Source organism: Tupaia chinensis, unplaced genomic scaffold (assembly GCF_000334495.1).
Source record: "Tupaia chinensis unplaced genomic scaffold, TupChi_1.0 Scaffold139935_1, whole genome shotgun sequence".
Taxonomy (NCBI): domain Eukaryota; kingdom Metazoa; phylum Chordata; class Mammalia; order Scandentia; family Tupaiidae; genus Tupaia; species Tupaia belangeri.
In genome coordinates this window covers 479,608-507,020 of record NW_006199814.1, presented here as the reverse complement: position 1 = coordinate 507,020, position 27,413 = coordinate 479,608, and the positions used below count along the sequence as shown (strand labels likewise).

The 27,413-nt window shown below is 37.6% G+C and overlaps 1 protein-coding gene across 1 annotated transcript in view; it reads left to right on the top strand.

Moving 5' to 3' along the window:
* The window catches only part of CFTR (CF transmembrane conductance regulator), a 218,658-nt gene that overhangs the window by 70,908 nt on the left and 120,337 nt on the right, over positions 1-27,413 (top strand). Inside the window, exons 8-11 of the mRNA XM_027765925.1 lie at positions 1,060-1,306; positions 4,540-4,632; positions 11,610-11,792; positions 19,403-19,594. Of these exons, the coding sequence (XP_027621726.1) occupies positions 1,060-1,306; positions 4,540-4,632; positions 11,610-11,792; positions 19,403-19,594 (715 nt within the window). The remainder of the gene's footprint in view (positions 1-1,059; positions 1,307-4,539; positions 4,633-11,609; positions 11,793-19,402; positions 19,595-27,413) is intronic.

Sequence of the window (27,413 nt, the reverse complement as noted above, 5' to 3'; positions counted from 1 at the left end):
CAAGAGAGCTGAATGGAAAGATCACAACAGACTCCAAGTTTTATGGCTCCAGGAAGAGAGGGACCGATCTTGAAGGCAGCATTGTTCTCTGTTTTCATCAGTCTCTGCACTCCCTGCTTTTTTTGCCTGTTGGAGCATTTAAGTCTCATATATGTGTTAAAATAGTACACACTGGCAGTTCAGACTGGAAAGAGAATCAAAAATATAATAAGCAAATAATCAACCACATTGAAATGAGACAGAGAGAATGCAGTGTCTACTCATTTAACTTTTCAAGAACTATTTGCCACAGAGTCACTTAAGTTCTGTTTTTATAACTTTTGAAACTTAGTACAGCCTTGTGGTCTCTCTGACAGGGGGACCTGAGATTGCATGTTAACAAGTTTAACAAGGTAATTATTTTTAACCCATGCTAAGGTTTGAGAATCACTCTTCTATGTTATTTTAGGCATTACTCAGAGCCAAGCTAGAATTTCTAAATGTCAAGAATCCATTTGTAATCAAAGAATTGTCTTTTTCTTTTGTAAATCTTTTAATATTGTTCCCACTTCCATGCTTAATTATGCAAACTAACCAAAAAATGATCAGCCTCACTAACCTTAAAAGTTAATAATAAATTGAATAAAGACATACAAATAATGTAGTCATAAGAACGTTAATAACAATTGAAATTACTGATTATATTTTTAAATAATATTTATAGGTATTATGTGCAAAACACTGGGACATTCATCACTATCCCCCTTTTGGTAAACACAACTGAGGCCTTAGGTTAGATAACATCTACAGCTCAGATGAGCGGTCTTCAAAACTTTAATGGAAAGTGTGGATTATGAAAAACCATGCATGGAGTACAGAATTTTTTTGGTATCAAAATAAACAAGTACTTTAATTCTATTTTTCCACAAACTGTGAAGTGTCTTCATATATCGTGGCATCAGGAATAGAAGACAGGCAGAAAGACTCTGGAGCCCATGCTCAGACTTTACTTTCCAAGATGCCTGATATTCAAAAAGTAAAAGAACAACCTGAATCTTATTATTTACTTATTTTTTATAGAACAGAACTGAAACTCACCCGGAAGGCGGCCTATGTGAGATTCTTCAATAGCTCAGCCTTCTTCTTCTCAGGGTTCTTTGTTGTGCTTTTATCCGTGTTTCCCTATGCACTGATTAAAGGAATCATCCTTCGAAAAATATTCACAACCATTTCATTCTGCATCGTTCTGCGCATGGCAGTCACTCGGCAATTCCCCTGGTCTGTACAAACATGGTATGACTCTCTTGGAGCAATAAACAAAATACAGGTAATGTACCATAACTTTGCATCATTTACTATGATGTTGGACATGTTAGAATTCTTTTAGCAGGCAGACTCTTTAGAGGTGGATTCTTGGGGGGTCAACAGGTGGTGTGGAAGTTAAGACACTGGATTCCACATGGCCTGTTGCATGGTTTGAATCCTGGATCTGGAGGCTTGAATGTAAGGCTGGGTGTGTGTGCGTGCATGTCTAAAATCCTGAGACTGGAGGGGAATGGATGGCTATCCTTCCTGGGGGATGAATTTTTTCCCTTTGTCTCTGTCTCTGATGAGTGCACTCATTCTGTAACAAAACAGAAAAAAAAGATATACTAACTAAAAAGTAATAAGGAAAAAAATAAGAAAAAGGGATATATTCTTGGCTGGATACCTATTTAATGCACAACACTTCTTCTCTTGATGTCCATATGTGGTCTAATGAGCTTTTTTTTTTTTTTTTTTTTTTCTGGAGAGGGTTTTGCTATAGGGCACCAGACAGAAAGTGAGAAATCATCCCCCCCCCCAGGGGGGATGGCCACACCGCAATCTCTTCTCCTCCATTCTCCTCTTGGGATTTTGGGCACGCCTGCACACGCGACCGGCATGAGTTTAAGCCACCGGGTCCGGGACGCGAACCACGGTCGACTATGTGGGAGTGCAGCGACATAGCCATTATGCAACTGCTGGTCCCTCTAATGAGCTTTTGTAATGAAAACCTAATGAAATAAAATAAAGGCCTCTGATATTCTCTTGAATCAAAGAAATTGAAGAAAATTGTTTCTATACTTCAGAGAATTTCATTCAAGTCATCAGTCAGCAGATTGGTTCTAATAAATTTTGCATATGTGCAAAAAGATAGAAAAAGAAACTTCAACAAGTTATAAACTTTCCAACCAATACTAGGAATGTCTACTTTAAACTTTTCTTAACATTTCTCTGGAGAGTATGATGGATTAGAATAGCATTTTATGCCCCTTTAATTACCTTGAAGTCCCAGCAATGCTGATGTAGCTGGCAGCTTTGAGAAGTTCTAAAATCTTCAGGTGATGAAGCTTACTTACATAAAGCTAATTGAACGAACCTTTATGTGGTTAATAAGAAGGTAATATTTTATTATACTTTTTTGATATTTATGTAACTATTTAACCCAGAAAATGAATCACAGTGATATAAAAAAGAAAGGAAGGGTGAGCTACTATTAGGTGGTTTTGCCATTATTTAATCTAGGTAAGAGCTTGCAGATGGTGGCCCATGGGCCTAATTTGGCTTCTAGACTTTTGTTTGACCTTTACATTCTTAAAATTTATTTTAGTTGTCAGTGATTAAAATCAGGAGATGTCACACAAACACAGTCATGTCTTTAGCTTCTTCCGAGTAATCAGAATGTCCAATAAACTAAGTCTTCCTTTATCACAAACTGTGGCAGCTCCCATCACAAAGGACCTGCAATGTCCAGCTTATCACAATCTTTACTCAGCCTCCTTCCTTAATTGTATCACCTGTTTGACCCCTGGGACTAAGTGAGCTATAAGCCTGGGCAACGTAGTGAATGTAGCTCACAAGCATGCTAGCTCTGAGAATATTTTACTTCCACTGTTAACCCTGTCATAGTTGTGTGTAGGAGAATGAGCTAAATCAGATGGTAGATTAGATAGATAAATAGATAGATAGATAGATAAATAGATAGATAGATAGATAGATGATAGATAGATAGACAGACAGATAGATAGAAACAGACCCAGAGAAAGCATGTCACAGAGCCTGAGAAAGTTGCTGAACAGGAACGTCAAGACAGAGACACAGATCTTAAAACCAAAAACTGGGATAAAATTATAGGAAAACAAAAAAGAGATAATGGAGATGAAAAAGGAAGAGATAAGGTAAGAACCGGGCTTTTTTCTTACTTCATATGGCTAAGACTTCAGGATACATAGACTTAATTCTTACTTATGCTCCTACCTGCCCTAGGAAAGTTATAAAAAACATTGATTTGAACATAATAAAGCTTTCTCTCTTAGAATTATGGTTTGATGCCTTAAAATCAGTTATGTGTTTTTACTTATCTCTCAGAACTAATATTAATTATGTTTCTGATAAGGAGGTGCTATAAAGATGAAGACTTATTTTCTCTCTGTCCTAATGTTGAATTAAAGCACACTAGCAGTGATAATTCAGGTGTGCTTTATAAATTAATCACCAAAGTTAACATGTAATAGTACAAGGAAGAAGCAGTTATATGTTAACAACTAATTCATAAAAAGTTTTATAACATCACATATTTAAAGAGTATATTTCAAATATGACAAATCCTTGAGCAAAATAATTTTAGAACACTGTCTTTAAATTGTTTTATTAAAACATTTTTAAAAATTGAATTCTTAAACTCCATATACAGGACGAGCCATGATGGGGAAAAGATAGTGCCACCACTTGAAACTGCAAAGGAGGTCCAGGTTCAGTTTTGGGGCCAACCTGTATAATGGCTGGGTGTAGTTATATGCACCCGTAATCTTTTTTTTTGGAGAGGTTTTTGCTATAGAGTGTGTGTGCTTGCCAGAGAGACAGAGAGACAGAAAGCAAGAAATAACCCCCCAGGGGGGATGGCCATGCTGCAATACCTTCTCCTCCATTCTCCTCTCGGGATCTAGGGCACGCACACACACGCACCCAGAGTGAGTTTAAGCCACCAGGTCCAGTCAACCACATGGGAGTCCAGTGACACAGCCATTACGCTAACTGCTGGTCCCAATGCACCTGTAATCTTAGCTAACTGGTAGGCTGGAGCTAGAGGGTCACAACATAGTGAGAACCTGTCAGAAATACCTATTATGGGCCAGCTTGTGACATGGTGGTTCTGGCAGCTGGATCCTACAAGGCTAGCTGCATGGGTCAAGGTCGACCCGGAGGCTTGAGAAGCACACTAGGCGTATATGCATGTGTGTCCAAAATATCAGGAGGGGAAATGGAGAAGGGATTACACTATGGCCATCCCTCATGGGGTGGGAGCTTTCTTACTTTCCCTCTCTGTCTCTCTCTGACAAGTGCATGCACCATATGACAAATTTAAACAAAACTAAAAAGACCCCCATTGCTGTTTTTCTCCTTTTCACTCCCTCTCTCATAAAGTAAAAAGAAAAATCCATAAACAAAATGCAGCACTGTTGGAGTGTAAAATAGATGTAATGATGTATGAATGCAATACTGATTGCATGGTATGTTTTTGCTCTCTTTGATAAATAGGATTTCTTACAAAAGCAAGAGTATAAGACTTTGGAATATAACTTAACAACTACGGAAGTAGTCATGGAGAATGTGACAGCCTTTTGGGATGAGGTCAGAATTTTTTTTTTTTTTAATTATGTTCTCTAACCACTTATCATTGTTTTCTTTGTGAATCTGGATTTTGTTCTCATAGAAAACAGGTATGTAACTGCTGGAACAAGAAGGAGGACCAGTCCAGAAATACTAAATGCGCTATAAAAGCCTCTGCATTTCTTTCTAAGACATATTATTTGTTTTTAATAACAGACCATGAGATGGTACAGAGATCATAGGTTTGGGAACTGGGTTTAAATCCTGGCTCTGCCATTTACTTTCCATGTAATCTACATCGAGTTACTTAACTTTGTAGAACCTCTGGCACTCTATCTTTAAAACAGAGATTATTACTATTTACCTTGCAAATTTGTAGTGAAGACTGAGATATTTTATGCAAAGTGTTCTTTAGATTGCGGTGCACATAACAGTTCTTCGTAGCCTTTACCTTCTCTGATCTCAAGTTCCGGTCCAGTGTGCTTTCATATACTACTCAACGGAAGGATGGATGAGAGACAGACTCAAGTATTGTTTTATACTCTTTACATACTTCATTTTACTATGAAAAATGCTCTCATATTTCTCAAAGCCTGAAAAAAAATTGTTAATAATTTTCAGCTTCAAAAGAAGCAACGAATATTGCTACGAATACCTGTTGAGTTCTTATTTCCATATCACACTGGTTGAAAAAATACAGGAGTTACAAAACCAGTGTACTATTTCTAAATCATAATATCTTACATAGGATTTATTTATGTGAGTAACTAGACCACAAGGACTTCATTTTGCCTCATTTTTTAAGATATAGGTAAGAGAATAATTATCTGCCTAGCAAAATTGTTTTGTAGAAAGCTGCATGGATCAGATTTATTTTGCTTTTAGGAATTTTAAATGCCTTTCTAGGCGTGAAGGAAAGGTATGAAATTTGACATTTTCACTATCTTTAGATCATTGTTTTTCTACTAAGGTGTATACTCCATTACTCATGAAATAGGTCGCATACTTAAGCCTTTACTATGTGCCAGGCATTGGGATAAACACTTTGTATGTTTGTCTCATGTATTTTTGCAAGACTCCTGTGACCTGAACAATATGAATATTTCCATTTTGCCAGTCAAAAAATGGAGACTTTGAAAGGTTAAGAAAGTTGGCAGAACTCACATAACTGGCAAGGGCTAAATTTTGGGCCCAAATAGCATAGTCTAGTTGTTTCAGTAAATCATTGACTCTCATCTTGCTGTCTCCTCCTCCTCCAGTCTTTGACTGTCACCTATTGAACTCCAGACATTCCTTGATAGCATTTATTTAAATTTTTTTTTTTTCGGAGAGGTTTTTGCTATAGGGCGCGTGTACTTGCCAGACAGACAGAGAGAGACATAGAGACAGAAAGCGAGAAATCACCCCCCGGGGGAATGGTCACGCCGCAATCCCTTCTCCTCCATTCTCCTCTTAGGATCTTGGGCACGGACGCACACGCACCTGGCGTGAGTTTAAGCCACTGGGTCCGGGACTCGAATCGCGGTCGACTATGTGGGAGTCCAGCAACATAGCTGTTATGCTAACTGCTGGTCCCACCTTGATAGCATTTATTTATGAAGACATTGACTTAAGATGGTGGTGTTTGTTAATCCTCTGCCTTCACATTTGAGACTTCAACATTCACATAAATGATTCTTCCAGTACTGTCCTTCTAGCTTATATCTTCCAATGATTTCTTTGGAAGCTTCCTCTCTCAGTCCTAACCCAAGCCTTGTTAGTACCCATACTTATCCCACTGTGGAAATGGCATACGCTGAAATCTCCCTCTCAGCCCAGACTTTCCTAAACCTGCAGATCTCTCATTGTTTTTTTTTTTTTTTTTTTTTTTTGAGAGATTTTCACAGTAGGGCGCGTGCGCTCGCCAGACAGACAGAGAGAGACATAGAGACAGAAAGCGAGAAATCACCCCCCAGGGGGGATGGTCACGCCGCAATCCCTTCTCCTCCATTCTCCTCTCGGGATCTTGGGCACGCACGCACACACGCCCGGCGTGAATTTTAAGCCACCGGGTCCGGGACACGAACCGCGGTCGACTACGTGGGAGTCCAGCAACATAGCCATTACACTAACTGCTGGTTCCCCCGATCTCTCATTGTCTTAATCCTACTTTTACTGCCTTACAATTTCTTCTAGATCTGTTGTCTTTTTAATTCTTGCTATTATCTTTTCCTCATTCCTTCCTTTCTAAAAGAACCATGTTTACTTATTCCTGCCCTTGACCAACTATCCCATCTTGCTTCATCTTCTCAGAACAGAGGAACAATTGTTCCCTCACTAGAAGCTTCAACATCTTTTTCAACTAACTCCTCCTTACATTTAAATATTTTCAAGTTAAAAAATTTCTTCCCAACATTTTCTCACTCAGTCTCAGAATCCCCTAATCTTTTAAAATTTAATTAAATTTTTTTTTTATGGAGAGGTTTTTGCTATGGGGCGCGTATACTCATCAGAAATACAGAGAGACAGACAGAGAGACAGAAAGCGAGAAATCACCCCCCACAGGGTGGATGGCCATGCCACAGTCCCTTCTCCTCCATTCCCCTCTTGGGATCCTGGGCACACATGCCCATGTTCCTGGTGTGAGTTCAAGCCACGGGGGCCGGGACTCGAATCACGGTCAGCCACATGGGAGTTCAGCGACATAGCCATTACTTTAACTGCTGGTCCCAGAATCCCCTAATCTTCATCACTTTCCTTACCTTTGCTATCAAACCTGTTTTCACTTCCTCACATTTCATGGCATTCTCCCCACTGCAATCTAGATTCTGAACTTACCAACCTATGCAAAATATTCTTTCCTTCTAGAATTTGTCACTTAATTTAACCTAAGTGAGCCATTCCTTCCAGACTATTTTAGCCTCAGACCCAGCTAAGTCTGCCCGTCCTGTCACTTCCGTGGTGATGGGCCACTGGGTTTCCATCTAGACCTCCTAGAATTTCATGCTCTCTCTGAGAAACTTCATCCTGACATCAATGTGCTAGTGATTCTCAAATGTAAATACCTAGCCCATTTATTTCCCGAACTTCATATATATGTTTTCAAATTTCCTCCATGCTCCTCAAACACTTCACATTCGTCATTCCTTAAGATTCAAAAACCCACTTATTTCAGTATAGTCTCCATTTGCTTCGAGGCAGCTCTCCATAGGCAAGTCCCTGATGAGTTATATATGACTCTTCCTTTGTTCCAAACCTGTGAGGAGGTAAAATTTCTATTATATGTGAGGTAGTTGTAACTTAAGAGAGTTTAAATAACTAGAGTAACTAGCAAGGGGGCAGAGCTAAAATGTCAGCCTAGATTTCTCAAGCTCACAATATTGCCACTTAAGTTTTTTAAAAGTTTTCCTATTGTTTTATTGTATACAAAAATGCTTTCACATATATTACCTTAGTTAGCACCCTTAAAAACTCAGGAGTCTGAAGCTAAGAACATTATGACTTGTCGGCCATTACCCAGCTAGTTGAAAAGAGGAGACAAAGACTAAGATAAAGACAAAGGATACTATTACCATTCTATTCCCAACTACAGGGTGTCCATAAACAGAAAATGTTCAAGCTTAGTAAGGATCAAATAAATAAAAATAAGATCAACGGTAAGATTCTGTTTTTACCTATAAAACTTGTAAAAAACAAGCAAACAACTAAACTGAAAATTAATAGAAGAGAGTCAAAACAAAAAAGCAGCAGTGTCAATAGAGGAGGCTCCTGAAGACTAGCACTCCCATGCATTGCTGGAGCACCAAGCACATCACAATATATCATTATTATCTGTTTGTGTGTCATTCAGTGTGGGAACTTTGAAGTAGACTATCATACAGAAACGATGCTCAGTCAATATCCATGAGATAAATAAATGAAGAAGGGATAAAAATGCCTTTGTTTCATTTTTAAAGATGTTTCACTGGCCACTCTTTACAAGCCCTGATGGCAGAGGCATGTCAACCATCTACATCATAAGACATCACAGCAGAGGACTTCCAGCTTAATTGCTGTGTATGCCCTGAAGGAATTTTAAAAGCTATATATCCTTAATGGTTTTTTGTTTGTTTGTTTGCCACACGGTGCATGCATTTACCAGAGAGACACGCAGAGAGAGATAGAGAAGGAAAATGAGAAATCACCCCCAGGAGAGGATGGTCACATCGCAGTCCCTTCTCCTCCATTCTCCTCTTAGGATTTTGGGATCTCATGGACACATGCCTGGCATGTTTTTCAGGCCACTGGGTCTGAGACTCACTCTTGTGGAGTTGGCCATGTGGGACACTATCTGCTGACCCTCCTGATACATATTTAATTTATACATCTTCCAATATAAGTTTAGGTGGTGGCATAGGTTGTGATTTCTTACTTATTATATATTATCTAAGTATATGAAATGGATTTTGGTCATAACCTTGGTACTACAGTTGCAAAGTCATTCAGTTTATGGAAATTAAATTAATTTACAAAGTCATTTCTCATTTTTAAATAAATCAACTAAATATGTTTTGCTTTCTGTCAGAAAAAGTGTGACTTTTTTTTCTGGCTTTCCTCTATGTAGACCCTTTTTCAGGAGAAAATAATTCCTTTATGGTCCCCTAGTTTGAGTTCCAGAAGCTTTTTTTTTTTTTTTTTTTGGAGAGGTTTTTGCTATAGGGCGTGTGTGCTCACCAGACAGACAGAGAGAGACAGAGAGATAGAAAGTGAGAAATCACCCCCCCCCAGGAGGGATGGCCACACTGCAATCCCTTCTCCTCCATTCTCCTCTCGGGATCTTAGGCACGCACGCACACGCGCCCGGCGTGAGTTTAAGCCACCAGGTCCGGGACTTGAACCGCAGTTGACTATGTGGGAGTCCAGCAACATAGCCATTACACTAACTGCTGGTCCTTTTTTTTTTTTTTTTTTAACACTAGAGCTCTTACTGCCTGTGCATGCATGAGGCAGAAACAGAGAAGCACCCTCAGCAGGGCCTTGTCATGCTACAGCAGTGCCTTTTGCTACACCTTCAGCTCCTCAGGATGTTGAACACCCACCTATGGGTCCGGTGTGTTTTCAAATAATGAAACTGCTGTTGGCCACGTGGCTTCCAGCCTTGTGGGGCACCGTGTTGCTGCTGCACCACAGCAGCTGGAGCAAGTCTGAGAGGTTTTTCTACTCTGCCAAGTGCAATATAGTGAGACCAGTACTTACTCACATAGTAAGAGAAGGCTGTCTCTTCTGTGCAAAATGAGGGAAGGAAATTGTAAGAAGGAAGTGGGTCAGGAGAATTGACAGCAGGCAAATTAATTTTAATAAAGAGTGCATTTGGATGCTGAGGATCTGGAAATAGATTCCCTCAACCCTAGGTGCATTAGCTTCCTCTGGTCACTCTTTAGAGCTGTTTACATTGTCTTGAAAATCACTACCCTAAAGCTTTCCATAGAGAATTAGAAAGACAAGAGAAGGAATTCTTTATTATGTTTTTTTTTGGTTTTCTTTTTTTTTTTTTTTTTTTTTATAGGGGGTGTGTATTTGGAAAGAGAAAGAGAAAGGGAGAAGGACGCCCTTCAGAGAAAGTGAGAAAGCAGCCCTTTGGGGGATGACCATGCTACAGTCCCTTCTCCTGCACTCTCCTCTTTGGATTTTGGACACACACACACCCACACACACCCAGCATGATTTTACAAGCTGCTGGGTTCAGGACTTGAACTTCATAGTTGGCCATGTAGGATATGGTGCCTTAACATCCATGCCATCTGGGTGGCATGAGGCAAGGAGTTTTTAAAAGGAAATTTCTTCTCCCTAACCACTCTTACATAAACAAATTCATTTGAATCATCTGACAATCTCTTCACATTTATATATTCAACAATAATCACTTGAAATACTTTAAGCTTCTCAGAGGAAGGCACTATCAGCGTGATAGAATAGAAGTCAGATTTGGGTTGTAATTCCACTCTGTGACCTACTCATTAAGTGAGTTTAGTCATAACCTCTCTTAATCATATTCTACAGCTTTGAAAGAGGAGGATTATAAAATCTACTTCATATATTATGCTGAGGATTAGATAATAATGTTTATGTACCTGCCTATAGGAGGTGTGTATGTGTATTTGTGTGTATATGTATATATTCAGTCTTTAATTAAATTGAAACTTATTTTAATTTGATAATGGACAAAGATCTAAGAAAGGGAAATTATGCTTCTATGCAATATTATAATTTTCAAATACTTTGGATGGCATGCACTAGAAACCATTTGTTATTGCTGAGTGAAGTAAGCCAGGCTATGAAAGAAAGATATTGTATGTATCCACTTAATATATACCGACTATCCGCACTCTATGGTAGAGAGCGAAAAATTGGAGGACATAAAAGCAGTGAAGTTGCTGGACACGTGTGCGCCCAAGATCCCGAGAGGAGAATGGAGGAGAAAGGATTGCGGCGTGACCATCCCCCCTGGGGGGTGATTTCTCGCTTTCTGTCTCTCTGTCTCTCTCTGTCTGTCTGGCGAGCACACGCGCCCTATAGCGAAAACCTCTCCAAAAAAAAAAAAAAAAAAAAAAACAAAGAAAGGCCATTGGAAATGGTGGTGGTCTGAGAAGTATTTCATGATGGGTAAAGTCTTTTTACAAGCAAAATGAGAAATAGTGATTGACTGTTTTAAAAAATAATTAGAATAATAATAATAATGATTGGGAAAATCATAGAAAAGATATTGAATGTTGAAGTGGGGAGATTAATGTCTCTGTATTGACTGACATGCATGGCATTCCCTTTTGAAAAAGCAATGTAATACACTGTAAAGTTAGATGTAATCCAATGTAATATAAAGAAGATTATGATGATAATAAAAATAAAAAAAACCATTTGTTATGTAATTATGTACTATAAAGTAATAACATATGTAATAAATCCTATGTTCTTCAATCTAATCATACATAGAACAAGTTTCTATTAAAAATAGCTGAAAAGCTTTTCTTTTTTTTTAACAGGGATTTGGAGAATTATTAGAAAAAGCAAAACAAAACAATAACAATAGAAAAATTTCCAATGGAGATAATAACCTCTTCTTCAGTAATTTTTCACTCTTTGGTTCTCCTGTTCTAAAAGATATTAATTTCAAGATAGAAAGAGGACAGTTGTTGGCAGTTGCTGGATCTACTGGAGCTGGCAAGGTAGTCTCTTATTTGTCATCATTAGAAACTTAATTTTGCATGAATTTTTTTTTTTCTGTTTTGTTGTCTAAGAAGGTATTTTGGAAAAATTCTTACATGAGAATTAGAGTACTTGGGTATAGTGTATCTTATAATGTAAATCATTTAACTGACATTTGCCTCTAACTTTCTATTTCCTCATCTTCTTTTCAATATCTTGTTCTTTGTTTTTAGATTTTGCATACAGTGTGTTGCGCATGGTGGGCATTCCATAACTTTATCGAACCAATAAACCATCCATTTTTACCAGTCTTTAGCACAGACTTTTTTCAGAGCTGGTCCAGGAAAATCGTGGAATAGTTCTTACCTTAGTAACCATGTGGATGAAAGGCCCCTATTTTGTTGACATTAGAATTTTGGAGAATGGGCTCAAATTGGCATATGCTATATTGTGAGGAAAAATATCATTGAGTGGTATAATTTTTTTGAGAAAATACATAGAAATGTTACTTTATTCAGTGGTCCTCCCCTTCAAGTATTATCCCTTTGGTTTTAATTGCCAGAGAGTGTGTGTGCTTACCAGAGAGAGACAGTGAAACAAAACGAGAGAGAGGGAGAGAACACCCCTCAATGGGGCTGGTAACACCATCATCCCTTCCCCATTTTTCCATCCTGTCATGATTTGGAACAAGCGTGTACAGATGTCTGCCATGTTTTTCAAGCCAGTGGGGCTGGGTTTTGAGTTGTGATTAACCATGTGGGATCTAGTTCCCTTAACTACTAGGGTCAGGGCCAGCCCCACACCTCATCCTAAGAACAACTTATTATTATTATTATTATTATTATTTAACTAGCCAGAGAATGCATGTTCATGCTGACGAGAGACAGAGGAGTAGAGAGAGGGAAAATAAGAAATCATCTCCTCCACATGGGGGATAATTATGCCACAATCCCTTCTCCTCCATTTCTCTTTTTGGGATTTTGGGCACACATGCACATATGCACAGGATAGTGTTCATGCTGCTGGGCCTGGGCCTTGAACCATGCAGTCAGTCATGTAGGATACAGCTGCCTTAACCACCATGTCACCGGCTGGCCCAAGAACAATTTATCATAATCCAGGATAGGATATTTAGAGATATAAAAACAAAAACTAGTAGATCAGAAAACAAAACAAAACAATCAACCTTATTGAAATATAAACTTTATTATCAGGAGTAGAGAAGACTTTACAGTGATCTTCAAGGATATGAGCAATAATGCAGATAATGATTAACACTTGTTCTCTTTTAACTATTGAGGAAATAAATTTAAAGGACACTAAGAAAGCTAATTAGAGATAAGAAAAGGATTCCTGGTATCAGAATAAGCAAAGAGCTACAGGTATTTGCTTTGGAAGCTGTCTTAGTCTGTTTCATGATGCTATAACAGAACATGGCAGACTAGGTAATTTATAAACAGTAGAGGTTTATTTGGCTCAAGTTCTGGAGGCTGGTGAGGTCCTTTGTGCTGCATCTTTCCTTTGCTGGAGGCAAAGGGTAGAGACTGCAAGAATGGGCTAGAGAGGACTGAACTTGCATTGATAACAAAGGCACTCTCATGATAACTAACCTATTCTTGTAATAATGACTTTAAAGGTACCACTTTTAGGGAATTAAGTTTTTTTTTTTTCTTTTTCTTTTTGGAGAGGTTTTTGCTATAGGGCACATGCTCTCACCAGAAAGACAGAGAGAAACAGAGAGACAGAAAGTGAGAAATCACCCTCCAGGGGGATGGTCACACCACAATCCCTTCCCCTCCATTCTCCTCTCGGGATTTTGGGCATGCACGCATTCACATCCGGTGTGAGTTTAAGTCACCGGGTCCAGGACTTGAACCACAGTCGACTACATGGGAGTCCAGTGACATAGCCATTATGCCAACTGCTGGTCCCTAAGTTTCTAACACATAAACTTTGTGGAATACACTGAAACAATTGCAGAAGTCTATAAAAATAGCTCCTTGTTCCCATTTGACTGTCATTTTAGCTGTGGTGCTTTCCAGAAATATAAGATGTTCATGACCTCTTAAAGCTTTTCAAAATACTTTCTAGAGTTATAATAAAAAATACCACAAAAAAGTTCTAGTCAATGAATTTGGTATCCACAATGCTAGCAATAAATACAATTCACCTTTTTAAAAAATCTTTCCTGTTATTTTCCTACATATGAAACAGATCTTTTATGGAAAGTCACTATAATTGTACATTTTTCCTTACAAAAGAAGAAATTTTTCTTGGAATGTTATTATTTTCCTTCTATAACTTGTATAATATTACCAGCAGTTTTCACTACTAAAAGAAAATTGTACCACGCAGGAGTTGACGCTAAGGAAGTTACAGATAATCTGAACAAGGGTGTTTACTTATGAGAGGATACAAATAGTGTTCCATAGAATTTTAAAAATTAATTCTGTTTATATGTTGAAGGTCAGTTCTATAAAAGATGTAAGAAAATAGCTTTGTAACTACAAATTACAAAATTTAACAGCAATTGAATTTCAGGCAGTTTTATTAAAAATTGATGAGCAGATAATTACTGGCCACAGATGAAATTGCATCTATGGGAAGCAACTATGAAAACAGAGTGGGATTATCCTTAGGAATAATTAAACACTTTTGAGAAATTGAGTTTGCTAACTTAATCTTTGAGACCGCCTTTTTGTAGTATTAGTCATGGAGCATTTTATAATTTTATTGTACAAAATGTCTAGGTAAAATATAAGATTTAAAAATTAAAGCATTGGGACCATCAGGTAGCATAATGGCTATGTCACTGGACTCCCATGAAGTCGAGCATGGTTCAAGTCCCAGGTTTCTGTCTCTCTCTCTTTCTGGTGAGTGCATGTGACCTATAGCAAAAATCTCTCCAGAGGAAAAAAATAATAATAATTAAAAAAAAAGAAAGAGAGAAAACAAAAATTAAAGCATTAACATATTTTTTCTTTTTTTTTGAGAGGTTTTTGCTATAGGGCGCACGTGCTCGCCAGAAAGACAGAGACAGAGAGACAGAAAGCAAGAAATCATCTCCCCACAGTGGGGGTGGCCATGCTGCAATCCCTTCTCCTCTTTTCTCCTCTCGGGATCTTGGGCACGCATGCACACACACCTGGCGTGAGTTTAAGTCACCGAGTCTGGGACTTGTACTGCGGTCAACTACATGGGAGTCCAGCGACGTAGCCATTATGCTAACTGCTGGTCCCTAGCATTAACATATTAAGTAAAATCTCATCCCTCTCAAGATGGTAATTTGTAGCAAAACCTTAAAAATAATCTAATAGACCCAGCTACTATGGCACAGTGGTAATCCTAGTGCCCTGCAGTGCTGGAAACCATATGACTGACCATGGGTTTAGATCCCTGGACTGTCCTGACAACATGATGGCCATGCATGAGGGCACTCAGGATCATGAGTTAGTGAGCTACGAAAACGGGATTGTGGCATGATAAGATCCTGTCCAGGGTGCTTCTCTCTCTCATACTCATCTGCATGCTAGCATAAATAAAAACAAAAACTAAGAATTCTTCCATTTGTAGGACTTATTCTAATGTTTTCAGATATTTTATATAAAGAAAAGCATCAGAGCATCACTGTCAATAGCCAAAAATTGGAGGGAAACTCATAAATGTCTAATGGAAGTAATAAGAAATAGTCACATATGGAAAATGTTTGAAAGGAAATCCAATAGAACTAATGGATAAATTGAACCTGGCATAAGAGAAAAGCCATAGAGGAGTCAAGGATGTGTCCAAGTTTTTTGAACTGAGCAATTGGAAAGACATAAGGACTGAATACTGGAAAGATTATGTGAGAAACAGGTTTTAGGTGGAACTCGATTTCGGAATAAGTTTAAACTTCAGTAATAGGGTAAAACTTGACTAGAATGGAATCAGAGATAAGGGGAGGAAAGACTTGAAGAGACCAAATATAGACGACTCTTGATACTTTATTCTTTTAATATGCTTCTAGAGCTTACTCGTTAATATATTACTTAGTTGTTTTTGTATTTATGTTCATGAATTTTTAACAGTTTTAGCTATTTACTCTAGAAATCAGTTCACTTTTTTTTATTCTCTTTTATCTAATATAAGTTTAGCTAGTTTTCTTTGGTATTTGTTACTTTCATTCACTCTTCTGAAGCAATCTCTTGTGAGTCTTCTATTTCTTATTTATTCCTTTATTTCTTATATTTCATTTTTGCATCCTTCTTTCTTTTTTGATTCCCAGAAGGCACGAGTGCTTGCCAGAGAGACAGAAAGAGACATAGAACGTAAGAAAGCAACTCTTATGGGACACGGTGATGCCGAAATCCCTTTTCCTGCTTCTGTCTCTCCTTTCTGGGTTTTGGGTACCTGCACCCACTGTGGTTTTCAAGCAGCTGCATCCAGAACTCTAACTGGTCAGCCATGTGGGATCTAGACACCTTAACCACCCAACTATGGACTGGCCTCATTTTTGCAACTTTCTCGATTATATTTTTCTTCCTCAGTAGGTAAATGATTAAAAAATATAAGCTTTCCTAGGACCAGCAGGTGGTGTGGTGGTTAGGGTGCTGGATTCTTACATGGCTGATGGTGGTTCTAGTCTCAGACTTAGTGACTTGCTTTCTTATTTTCTCTCTCTTTCTCTCTGGTGAAGTAAAAAAAATAGTAATAATACTAATAAATTAAATAAATAAAATAAATAATTCTTTAAAAAATAAGCTTTCCCAAAATTAGCATTTCGATATGTTAATTTTTTCAGCTCTTCTGTGTATTGCAACTCATTAATTTATTATTTTATTTTCCCTTCTATTTTTCTTTTGATTATTTTGTTGTCATTTTTCTATTTTTTTAAAGAAATATTTTATTCATGATAGAAAATGCATATGTGTGTGCATGTATGTGTGTGTGTGTGTGTGTGCGCGCGCGTGCATGTGCATGTGAGAGAGAGAGGAAGAGCGAGAAACAGCCTGGACAGGGGCTTGTCATACTGAAATCCTCTTTCTCAGGCCCTCCAGTGTCTTGGACATACATGCTCACACCTGGCATGGAATCTGCTGCCATGGTTAGGAATTTGGCTTTCAGAACTGCAGCGTAGCTTCTTATCTATTGTGCCACGAGATTAGGTTGGATTTTTCTTTTCTTAAAAAAGGAAAGATTATTTTATTTAACTTTATTTAATTTTATATTATTTTATTTGACCAGAGAGTGGCAGAGTGAAAGAGAGAAAAAGGGAAAGTGAGAAAGCAGGTTGCCACGTCCAAGACTTGAACCTCAGTCGGCCATATGGGAGTCTAGTATCCTTAACCACCATGCCACTTGCTGACCCCTAGGTTGAGCTTTTCTATTTTGTTAAATTAAATGCTTGATGCTTAAGCTATGCATTTTCCTCTGGGAAATGTTTCAGTGATGTAGGATGCATCTGGATCTATAGTATTTCTATTTTATTGTTTTCTAGAAAAATCTGTAGGTTTGGTTTGTATTTTTCTCTTTGACCCCAGGGAAAAATTTGGTTTGTAATTTTTTTTTTTTTTTTGGAGAGATTTTTGCTATAGGGCGCGTGCGCTCGCCAGACAGACAGAGAGAGACATAGAGACAGAAAGCAAGAAATCACCCCCCAGGGGGGATGGTCACGCCGCAATCCCTTCTCCTCCATTCTCCTCTCGGGATCTTGGGCACGCACGCACACGCGCCCGGCGTGAGTTTTAAGCCACCGGGTCCGGGACGCGAACCGCGGTCGACTACGTGGGAGTCCAGCGACATAGCCATTACGCTAACTGCTGGTTCCCCGGTTTGTAATTTTTTGACTGAAGGACAGGTTTATTTCTTAAGGAAAGTTTAAAATTTTCCAAACATAAAAAATTTTTCTTTGTTTTCTGAGACTATTGTTATATTATTTCTACTTCCTGGAAATTAACATCATTTTTGTATGTCCAAAAAATAATCACTCTTGTGCTTGCTCCCTGACCATGTATAAAAAGATTGTATTTGGGGCCAGCAGGTGGCTTGGTGGTTAAGGCACTGGACTCCCACATGGCCTTCTGCAGTTTGAGTCCTGGACCTAGAGGCTCGATTTCTTTCTCTCTCTCTCTTTTTCTCTGGTCAAATTGAATAATAATAATGATAAAATAAAATAAATAATTCTTAAAAATAGATTGTATTCATTTTGTATCTATTAAAAGATAAGAGTTTGACATAGATATTAAATCTGCCTCATTACTCATGCCATTTAGGCTTTCTGTATCTTCACTTATCTTTTAATTTTTTTTAAGAAAGAGATTTTTGCTATAGGGTGTGTACACTTCCCAGAGAGACAAAGACAGAGAGACATAAAGTGAGAAATTGCTCCTAGGGGAATGACCACACCACAGTCTCTTCTCCTCCATTCTCCTCTTGGAATCTTGGGCATGCACACACATGCACCCACCATGAGTTTTAAGCCACTGGGTTCAGGACTCGAACCATGGTCAACTACATGTGAGTCCAGTGACGTAATCATTATGCCATCTGCTACTTGCTCTACTATTAACAGAGTTGATCTAAAGGCTCTACTACAGACTTCTGTCTATTACACTATTTACAGGTTCTATATTTTTTCCTTCAAGAATATCACTTTTTTCATTTAATGCTGTCTTAGTCCATTATTGTGTTGCTAACAGAAATACCTGAGATTGGGTGACTTATACAGAAATGGTTCTATTAACTCGCAATTATGGTGGCTGGAAAATCTGAAAGCGTAGGACTGGTGTCAGATTAGCCTACAATATGACTGATAGAAGTGCCAAAGATGACAGGTGCAGAGAGAGAAACAGCTGCAGGTTGCATCTCTCTTTTATAGCAACCAGCTCTCATGAGAATAAACCCCTTCTCATTGAACTAGAACTCACTTGGTCTTGTAAGACTACATGAATCTAACACAAAATGCATCTTTTGGGACCAGCAGTTAGCATAATGGCTATGTCGCTGGACTCCCACGTAGTCGACTGCGGTTCGAGTCCTGGACCCAGTGGCTTAAACTCACGCCGGGTGCGTGTGCATGCGTGCCCAAGATCCCAAGAGGAGAAAGGAGGAGAAGGGATTGTGGCATGGCTATCCCCCCTGGGGGGGGATTTCTTGCTTTCTGTCTCTCTGTCTCTCTCTGTCTTTCTGGCGAGGGCACGCGCCCTATAGCAAAAACCTCTCAAAAAAAAAGGTAATACTGAATCTAGCTTGCTAAACTATTGTGAAGATTATGTTAATTAATAAAATTAAAGTACCCGGAGCAGCACCCAGCACAGAGCAAGCGTTCAGCACATATTAGTTGTTACTAATTATTCCTGGACTTGTCCCAAACCTGTCTCAGTGTTCTGAATGAAGTGCCCCTCCCTGTGCATCTCCAGTAGCACTTGTTGCTCTGTACTGTAACTGTCTCTTTTATTCCCCTTTGTATCTTTTGTGCATAGCAGACCTGAAGCAGTGCTTAACTAATTTGGAATCACATTAGTTAATAACATCTTTTAAAATCATAATAAATACCTCTGCTTAGGGTGATCATTGGAGGCAAGTGAATCCTGAAACTGATTTTTCTCAAGGCTTACTAAAAATGTTTTTATTTTTTATTTTTTATTTTCAGACTTCACTTCTCATGATGATTATGGGAGAACTCGAACCATCAGAGGGTAAAATTAAGCACAGTGGAAGAATTTCTTTTTGTTCTCAGTTTTCCTGGATTATGCCTGGTACCATTAAAGAAAACATCATCTTTGGTGTTTCCTATGATGAGTATAGATATAGGAGTGTCATCAAAGCATGCCAACTAGAAGAGGTAAGCAATTATGTGAAAAATTTCTGATTTTATATATGAAACTTTCAAAATGTCTGAAATTTATACTTAACACCCTATTCAACCAGTCTACCTACATTATTCTTTATGAGTAAGCTACTATGGGTAGATCAATGGCTAAGACATGTGATCCTTGCTTTAAGAAGCTTACAAACACATAAAATAGATGCAATTCATTTTAAATGGTGGTCTGGTTTTATTAGAATAAAACTCCTATGAAATATTGAGAGTTTTGACCACTCGTTAGTGATACAGAGGTCCTCAATGGACGTTGTAGTGGCATGCATTTTACAAAAGTACTCCACAAATTTCAGAATAGGATTTTAATCATCTTAATAATACCATAGCCTAACGCATGGACATTGCTCTGCCAGTAGAGAATAGGCGAAGTAAAACTGTAATTACATCTTATCCATAGCCTTGAACATATAATCATGTAATCTCTAGTGATTGCAGTTCTAACAGAGGTAAAATGAAGATGATGCTGTTTGCTCATTTTATAACAATATTGAGGAATGAGGTAATTATCTAGAATTTACATCAGATATTTCAAGTAAAGTTAGCATGTGGATCTTGTGTTGTTCAGTACACACATTGTATGATTGTGGGTTCAATTATTATTTTTTGAAAGAGAGAGATTTTTGCAGTAGGGGAAGTGCACTCACTGGACAGACAGAGAGACAAAGAGATAGAAGGTGAGAAATCACCCCCTACCCCCACCCCACAGGGGATGGCGGCCACGCTGCAATTCTTTCTCCTCCATTCTCCTTTCAGAATCTTGGACACACACACACACACACACACACACACACACACACACACCTGGTGTTAGTTTTAAGCCAACAGATCTGGGACTTGAACCATGGTTGACTACATGGGAGTCCAGCAACACACTCATTATGCCATCTACTGGTCCCTTATTATTGATGACAATGTTAGGGCAAGGAATATGTCATTATCAATAGTATTGACTGACTAGTGATCCTAATCTTCGACAACACATGGCATTTGGCACTAATGCATTCCTTTATATCACCTTTTATGAAAAAATTGAGTAGGAAATAAAGTGAAGCTTAAAATGCAATATATGAAACATGGAAAGGGGCTAATATTACATTAAAAATTTACAGATAGATTTCATTTCTTATAAAAGAGGACTGTATGCTTATACAAATGACTCTCCATGGATATACTGACTCATTTAACAATATTTTTTTAAAGTCCCATTATTTTATTTTCTATTATACAGTGAGAGCATAATTTAAAAAAAAAAGAAAGCTGCCTTGTAAAGTATTGAATTTAGCTTGAAGTAAATATTCTTCATTCCTCAAAAACCCTTCTTCCAGGAACAGTATTTCATAACCTGGAGGTTGGAACATTCTAGATTTGTTACAACAACACAAACAATCAAAGTGTTTCTAGGAGAAACAGATCTTCCTCTAAAAGAGGATTGGGATGTAGGAGTAGTAGTGCTTTGCAAGATAAATCATAGGCTTAATTTATTTATGAGTAGAAAGATTTCTAGTAGACCTCATTTTTTTGGCTTTGAATATATATTTTGCCAAAAAAATTATGTTATAAATGGTGCTTTGATTTCCCTCAAGTCAACCTATAAAGATATATTATATTTAATCCCTATAGAGCATAGGTAAATTAGTAGCAATAAACTCAAAGCCATGGGTTCCCCATACATGGAATGAGTGTTTACTAATTTGTGAACACTGTGCTAGGAATATTGAAATATACAAGACAAGGTCCATTTTCTGAAGGATTCATAGAGTCTTCTATGTTAATAATGAAGCGTTGTTATTTACATGAATTATATCTTAGTAAAGCTGTAATAAATAATGAAAGAAGGAGAAGAAAAAGTAGAACATATTCTTCCTTTTTTTAGATTTCATGGTCAGCCTTAAAATAAATTTTTAAAGTGTGTAATTCAACATCTTTTAGTGTATTCACAGAATTATGCAGCCATCAGCACATTTTGGCCCCTCTACACAAACCCTGTACCTATTAGCAATAAATTCCCATTACTTTGTACCTAACTCTCTCCTCTGTGAGCCCTAAACAACTACTAATCTACTTCTTGTCTCTATAAATTTGCTTATTCTGGACATTGCACATAAATGATGTATACAATAGATCTTTTATACCTAAATATTGAAAGTAAAAGAAGGTGAAGGATCATTATTTAGCAAACATTTAAGACTTGCTATATTTTATACAATATACTAGGAGCCAAAGCTGAAAACATGAATACAATGTGCTGCATATACTTCAGAGATTCATGGATTAGTAAGAGAGAAAAACAAATCAATAAATAATCCCACTAGTATTTCAACAAAAAATGAAAGAGGCAGTTTTATAAAAGGAGGATTCCCTCTAGGTCCTCCTGTTATAAGAAATGACTTCCAGATGGAGACTAAGGCTAATGTCTAATGGAAAGATTCACAATGGAATTCTAAGGATGACAAGAATGAAATGAATGGCCTCAGAAGAATTTTTTGCTTAAAAACATTAGAACCTACCAATAACATAGGGAGAAGATTAGATTGATGTGAAGAAATAGGAGATTGATGAATAAATGGACAATCATTGGATTGTTGAGAAGATAAATTGAGACGTTACCTAACATAGGATCTGGGACAGAGTGGCCATTCAGTAAACATTAGCTTGAAGTGGAAAGCGCTGTTAGAGAGCCTCACCTCGGAGAGTCATTTGTCATTAATGAGTGACTTCTGTGAACACAAGTTGGAGGATAGTATCATTAAGGAAAAGGAGAACCATGAAGTTAAAGAATTTTTCGAAAGTCATCAATATGAATTTTTATATTGATAAAAGTGTTATAAGAGAAAATGATGAAGATGGTCATTTATAAATAGCATAGTTGGTCTATGTGAATGCAATTTTTTTTTTTTTTTAAAGAGGATTCTGAGGAAGAAAGCAGATGGCATAAGATCCTGAAGGTCTGGAGTATGGGCACATTTGTTCCATGCTCAAGAAACTGCAGTGGGTTTGGAAGATGATCTCACTGCTGTGTCGTTCTTAGACCCGCAAACGTTATTTGCGTGATTATCTTATGCCAGACACTGTTCACTGTGGTGGGGGTATGGTGGGTGCAAAATGAAAGCTTTGTCATTTCTTTTGTTAAAGAACTTATAGGCTAGTTGGGAGAAAACATTCATAAAGACACCATCCTTTTTCTCTTTTCTTTTTAAAGTTTATTCGTCTATTCCATGAATGAGAGTAACAGAGGGAAAGAAAAAGGGACAGAGAGATATAATACCCCCAACTGGGTCTCAATGCTGCAGTCTACCCCCAGGCAGCCTGCTTGGATCATACACACATGTATGCCTGATGGACTAAAGGAGGTCTCTAGCTGTGAACTGGCAACCTTCCCATGTGGGTCTGCCTGGTAGAGTGTGGCATTTTATGGATGTGCCACAGTTCAGCCCCCTATGAAAAGACATTTCAATATGATAGCATAGGTGTTGGGCTAGAAATTCTCTGAGGGCACTGCAGAAGCCCAGTTGAGATTTTTTTATGTATCGTTTTGGTTTTGATTTGATTTTTTAAGCTGATTTCTTCCACGAGAAACAGAGAGAGTGTGTGTGGGGCAGGGGGCAAGAAAGAGAGAGAGAGAGAGAGAGAGACTTCTCCAACAGGGTCTTCACTTTGTGAAGACTAAAACTCCAGACCTTCCCATGTGGGTCCAGTACTGTAGAACATTGAGTTACTGCTATGTCATTGCCTGGTCCCCAGTTAAGGGTTTTAGCCTGCTTGGGCACTTCAGGGAGGCTGTCTCTGAAAGCAGCTGTCTTATAAGATGATTCAAAGATAGAAGTATATTCTGGGTAGAAGAAACTATATGAATAGAAATATACGACATGAAACTAATTGGTTGGTGCAAGGAATAACAAACATCTTGGTAGAAGAATAGTGTAATTTGGGGACAATGACTGAAGAGGAGTGAATGGAGGGCCATGTGTGGAGGCTTTGTATATCAGCCTCAGGAATTTGTCTTAGAGACCTTTAATCAGGGAATGATGAAATCAGCTTTGACATTTAGATACATTACTTTGGCTGTGATTATAGGGAGCAGAATTAAGGTGGACATGTTTAGAAGCTTTATGGGATAGGAGAAAGAAGATAGATTTTGAAATTTAACAGAGCTGGGTTACTAAAGAAAATTTCTTGACCTTAATGTATACTGGGTTTGCTCCTCTGCAATATGGAGACAGCATTACTTATTTTAAAGAGTTTTGTGAATTCTTTTGACACATAGAAAATATTTAATAAATAAAGCAAGTATTATTATTACAGATAGTACTATTTGCTTTTCTCAGTAGAATAGGAAGCTATTTCAGTCATCAGATAATGGGCATGATGGACAAGACGAGGCAAAGGTTAAGCAGAGGAATTGTGAGGGGATAAGAAATGTCATATCTATGTACTATCTGCATTCATAGGAAAGGAGACCAGAGAAAAATGGCCCTTCAGAGAAGAGTGAGTTTTTTCTTTAAGAAATTAGAAGAGGGAAGAAATTGGTTTAAGGTTAAGGATACCCTGCATAACAGGAATCAAAAAGGAGGACAGGTAGAAGTGCTATGTGTTTAGAAAGGAAGGATGTGGAACTAAGATAGAGAACTGAGACATTTGATAAAGACAACTGGGATCATAGGCTTCTCTAATAAAGTACCGATGGAAGATGCCATTAGATGGGACTTAATAAATAGTTGTTGATAGTAACAGTGATGTCTATGTTGGTTTTTAATGTACAATTTACTCTTCTTCCTCTTTATGTGAAGTGTCAAATAAAAGATTCAGTTTTTTTTGGAGAGATTTTTGCTATAATGTGCAAATGTTCACTGGAGAGACAGAGAGACAGAGAGAGGAAAGAGAGAAATCACCCTCCAGGCGTGATGACCGTTTTCCTACATTTTCCTCTCAGGATTTTGGGCCTGTATGCCCAGGTGCCTGGCCTAAGTTTCAATTGCCAGGTCTGGGACTCGAACTGCAGATGGCCACATGGGAGTCCAGCATCTTAACCACTATGCCACCTGCTGGTCCCCATTCAACTTTTATTTCAAAGAATCTCTCCTGTGCCTTTCTATCTTGTTTATTGTTAAAGCTGAGGTTGGCCTTACTAGTCATCTTACAATAGACAAAAAGCATTCAAGCATTTCCTAAATTCATTGTACTTCAAACTGGCAAAGTAGTGAGCATAATGAGTGAATTAATATGTGCTATCCTCTTCTCTATGCTGAATGTTTCATGTATGTTGTTCTTATCTGTTCTACTACATGCTAAATTCCTTGGGAACAGCAACTCCAAAAACTTTATTTTGGTATGGTTTACCTAGCACATTGGTAGAATAGTAAATTCTTGTTAGGTGACTGGGGAATGTTTTTAAATAGTGAGAATTTTGCTCAGAAAATATTTTTCGTGAGTCTCACAGGATCAGAGTTTGAGCAAATGATTTTATAGAAGCACATGTTTGTTAGGAATCACAAGGAAAAGGAACAGTCAAAATGAGTTTTCTTTATTTTCAGTGACTTTTTAAGAGTTTTGACATTTGTTAAATACGTAGTCTCATCTTTGAAAAAAAGCCAGTGTGTACAGTATAATGACTGTGTGCCAAATAAAGGTTTTATTTTTTGAATGTGAAGAAGGTTTGACCATAGGAAAACAAAATATCTGCACTATCCTTGATGTTTAAACAGCTGGTGCCAGTACAAGGATCCTTCAATTATTTCAGTGTGGCTCCTATCACCAATACAAACATTCATGACTCAGTATGTTTTCCTTTTCATGGCCAGCGTTGATCTGTTTCTTAATGTGTTGCATCTACACTTGGAACTGGAGATGAGAACAGAATTTCTCTTCCTCATTTTTGTGTTTTTGTTCAGCTCTAATATCTGCAGAGCACTTGTGTACGTAAAGATGCGGGGTGTCATAAGAGTAGGCGGGTGTAAATGTGTCTGGATAGGAAAAAGCATGCACAACATATTTCACATAGTTTTCTGATTTCAGTTTGTGGTCAGGAATTATTTACTCAGTAGGAAAGCTTAAAGACTTTATCACAGGGAAGGGCTGGAGATAGTCCCATGATGATAGAGTAACTTGTAATGGGCAGCCACAAGTGGGAAAGCTATGTTCAGATGCTTCACCTTCAGGCTTCCTCTTTTAGGAACACATATTTGTCCTGCTTTGTATGTCTTATTTTGAATCCAATCACAGTATGGATCCCTACACAAATTAATAGTTATTTAAAAAAAATGATTATGAATCACTGTGCCCATTAACTTTTCCTCTCATTTCTCTTCCCATGTACCCAAACTACTCATACAGTCCTCATAGATATTTGTCGATATTGTACCCAGCACTGGAGACTTTGCTAAGTAAAAAAAAAAAGAATCCGTATAATTTTTCTTGTTAACTGACTTACTCCTTAGGCGTATTATGATCAATTTTTGTTATTGAGCTCTTGGCTTTTTTTATTTCCAGGATATGACTTCTCTTGTCCTGCATGAATACCAAATCCTACTACATAACCCCACAGCTGACAGGGAAAGTATTCTAAGCAGGCCAGAATTTGGGTAACAGTTGGACTGTCATTATTCAGTGACTCATTCTCTTGTAAAAAGTACCTGAACTTGGAGAAGTAATTGGCTTTTATAATAGTGCTTGGTGGGGAGTAAGGGTGTGGAGTGTGAGAGGGAGGTCAGAAGCTCAGAATATATAATTGGTTTACATAAAGTTGTGATACTAGTGATACTTTTGGAACTGAATAAGATCCTCATTAAGTATCTGTCAAGAAAACTGTATATATGTGTATATGCATTGGAATAAATATGTTTACCAGGTGAGTAGAAGAAAGTAAATTCTATGGGTGTTTTTTGTTATACCATTGCTTGGCTGCTTTCATAATTATGTCACTAGAAGAAAAAAAATTGGGAGGGAAGTTGGCAAGAATTTACTAAAAGAATAAAACTTGGGAGGGAAATTGGCAAGAAGTATGAAAGAACTTGGGAGGGAATTAAGCAGAAAAATGAGTTAATAACTGTTCTGGAAAATAAATTTCATCATGCAGATACTACATTATTAATTAAATTTAACTCTGACCTCTAGATATTCAGGTCTGGCTAAAACTAACCAGTAAGAACTGAAACTTAATGTTTAGATCCATTCGTCTACCATTAAATAGGACAAATCACAAATGATCAGTGAGAGAACTGAAAATAAAAGTGCCGTAGAAATTAACATTTGCATTCAGTAGTAGCCAAGACATAATGGACACGTAAGGTAGATATTTGAACTATATTAAACTGCGTCCCCTAAGCCAAAATAAAGCACACTTAGTGACTGTATTTGGAACTACCTGTAATTTTCTACTGACAGGCAATTAAATTTGAAAGCACTAATATTTATTTACAGTAATATGAAGCAAGAACATTTATTCACAAAACTATTGAATCAGAACCAAATAAGAATGCCATAGAGTTTTATGAACTAAACTGCTATTATACCTCATTTGAGTCCTGGAACTTAAAAATAAATACTAGCTACCATTGATGAACAGAATATATATGTCAATATTGTATTAATATTGGGTTGTCAGAAAGTCATGACGTATTTTTTCTATGCAAAGTAAGGTAGATATTTGAACTATATTAAACTGCGTCCCCTAAGCCAAAATAAAGCACACTTAGTGACTGTATTTGGAACTACCTGTAATTTTCTACTGACAGGCAATTAAATTTGAAAGCACTAATATTTATTTACAGTAATATGAAGCAAG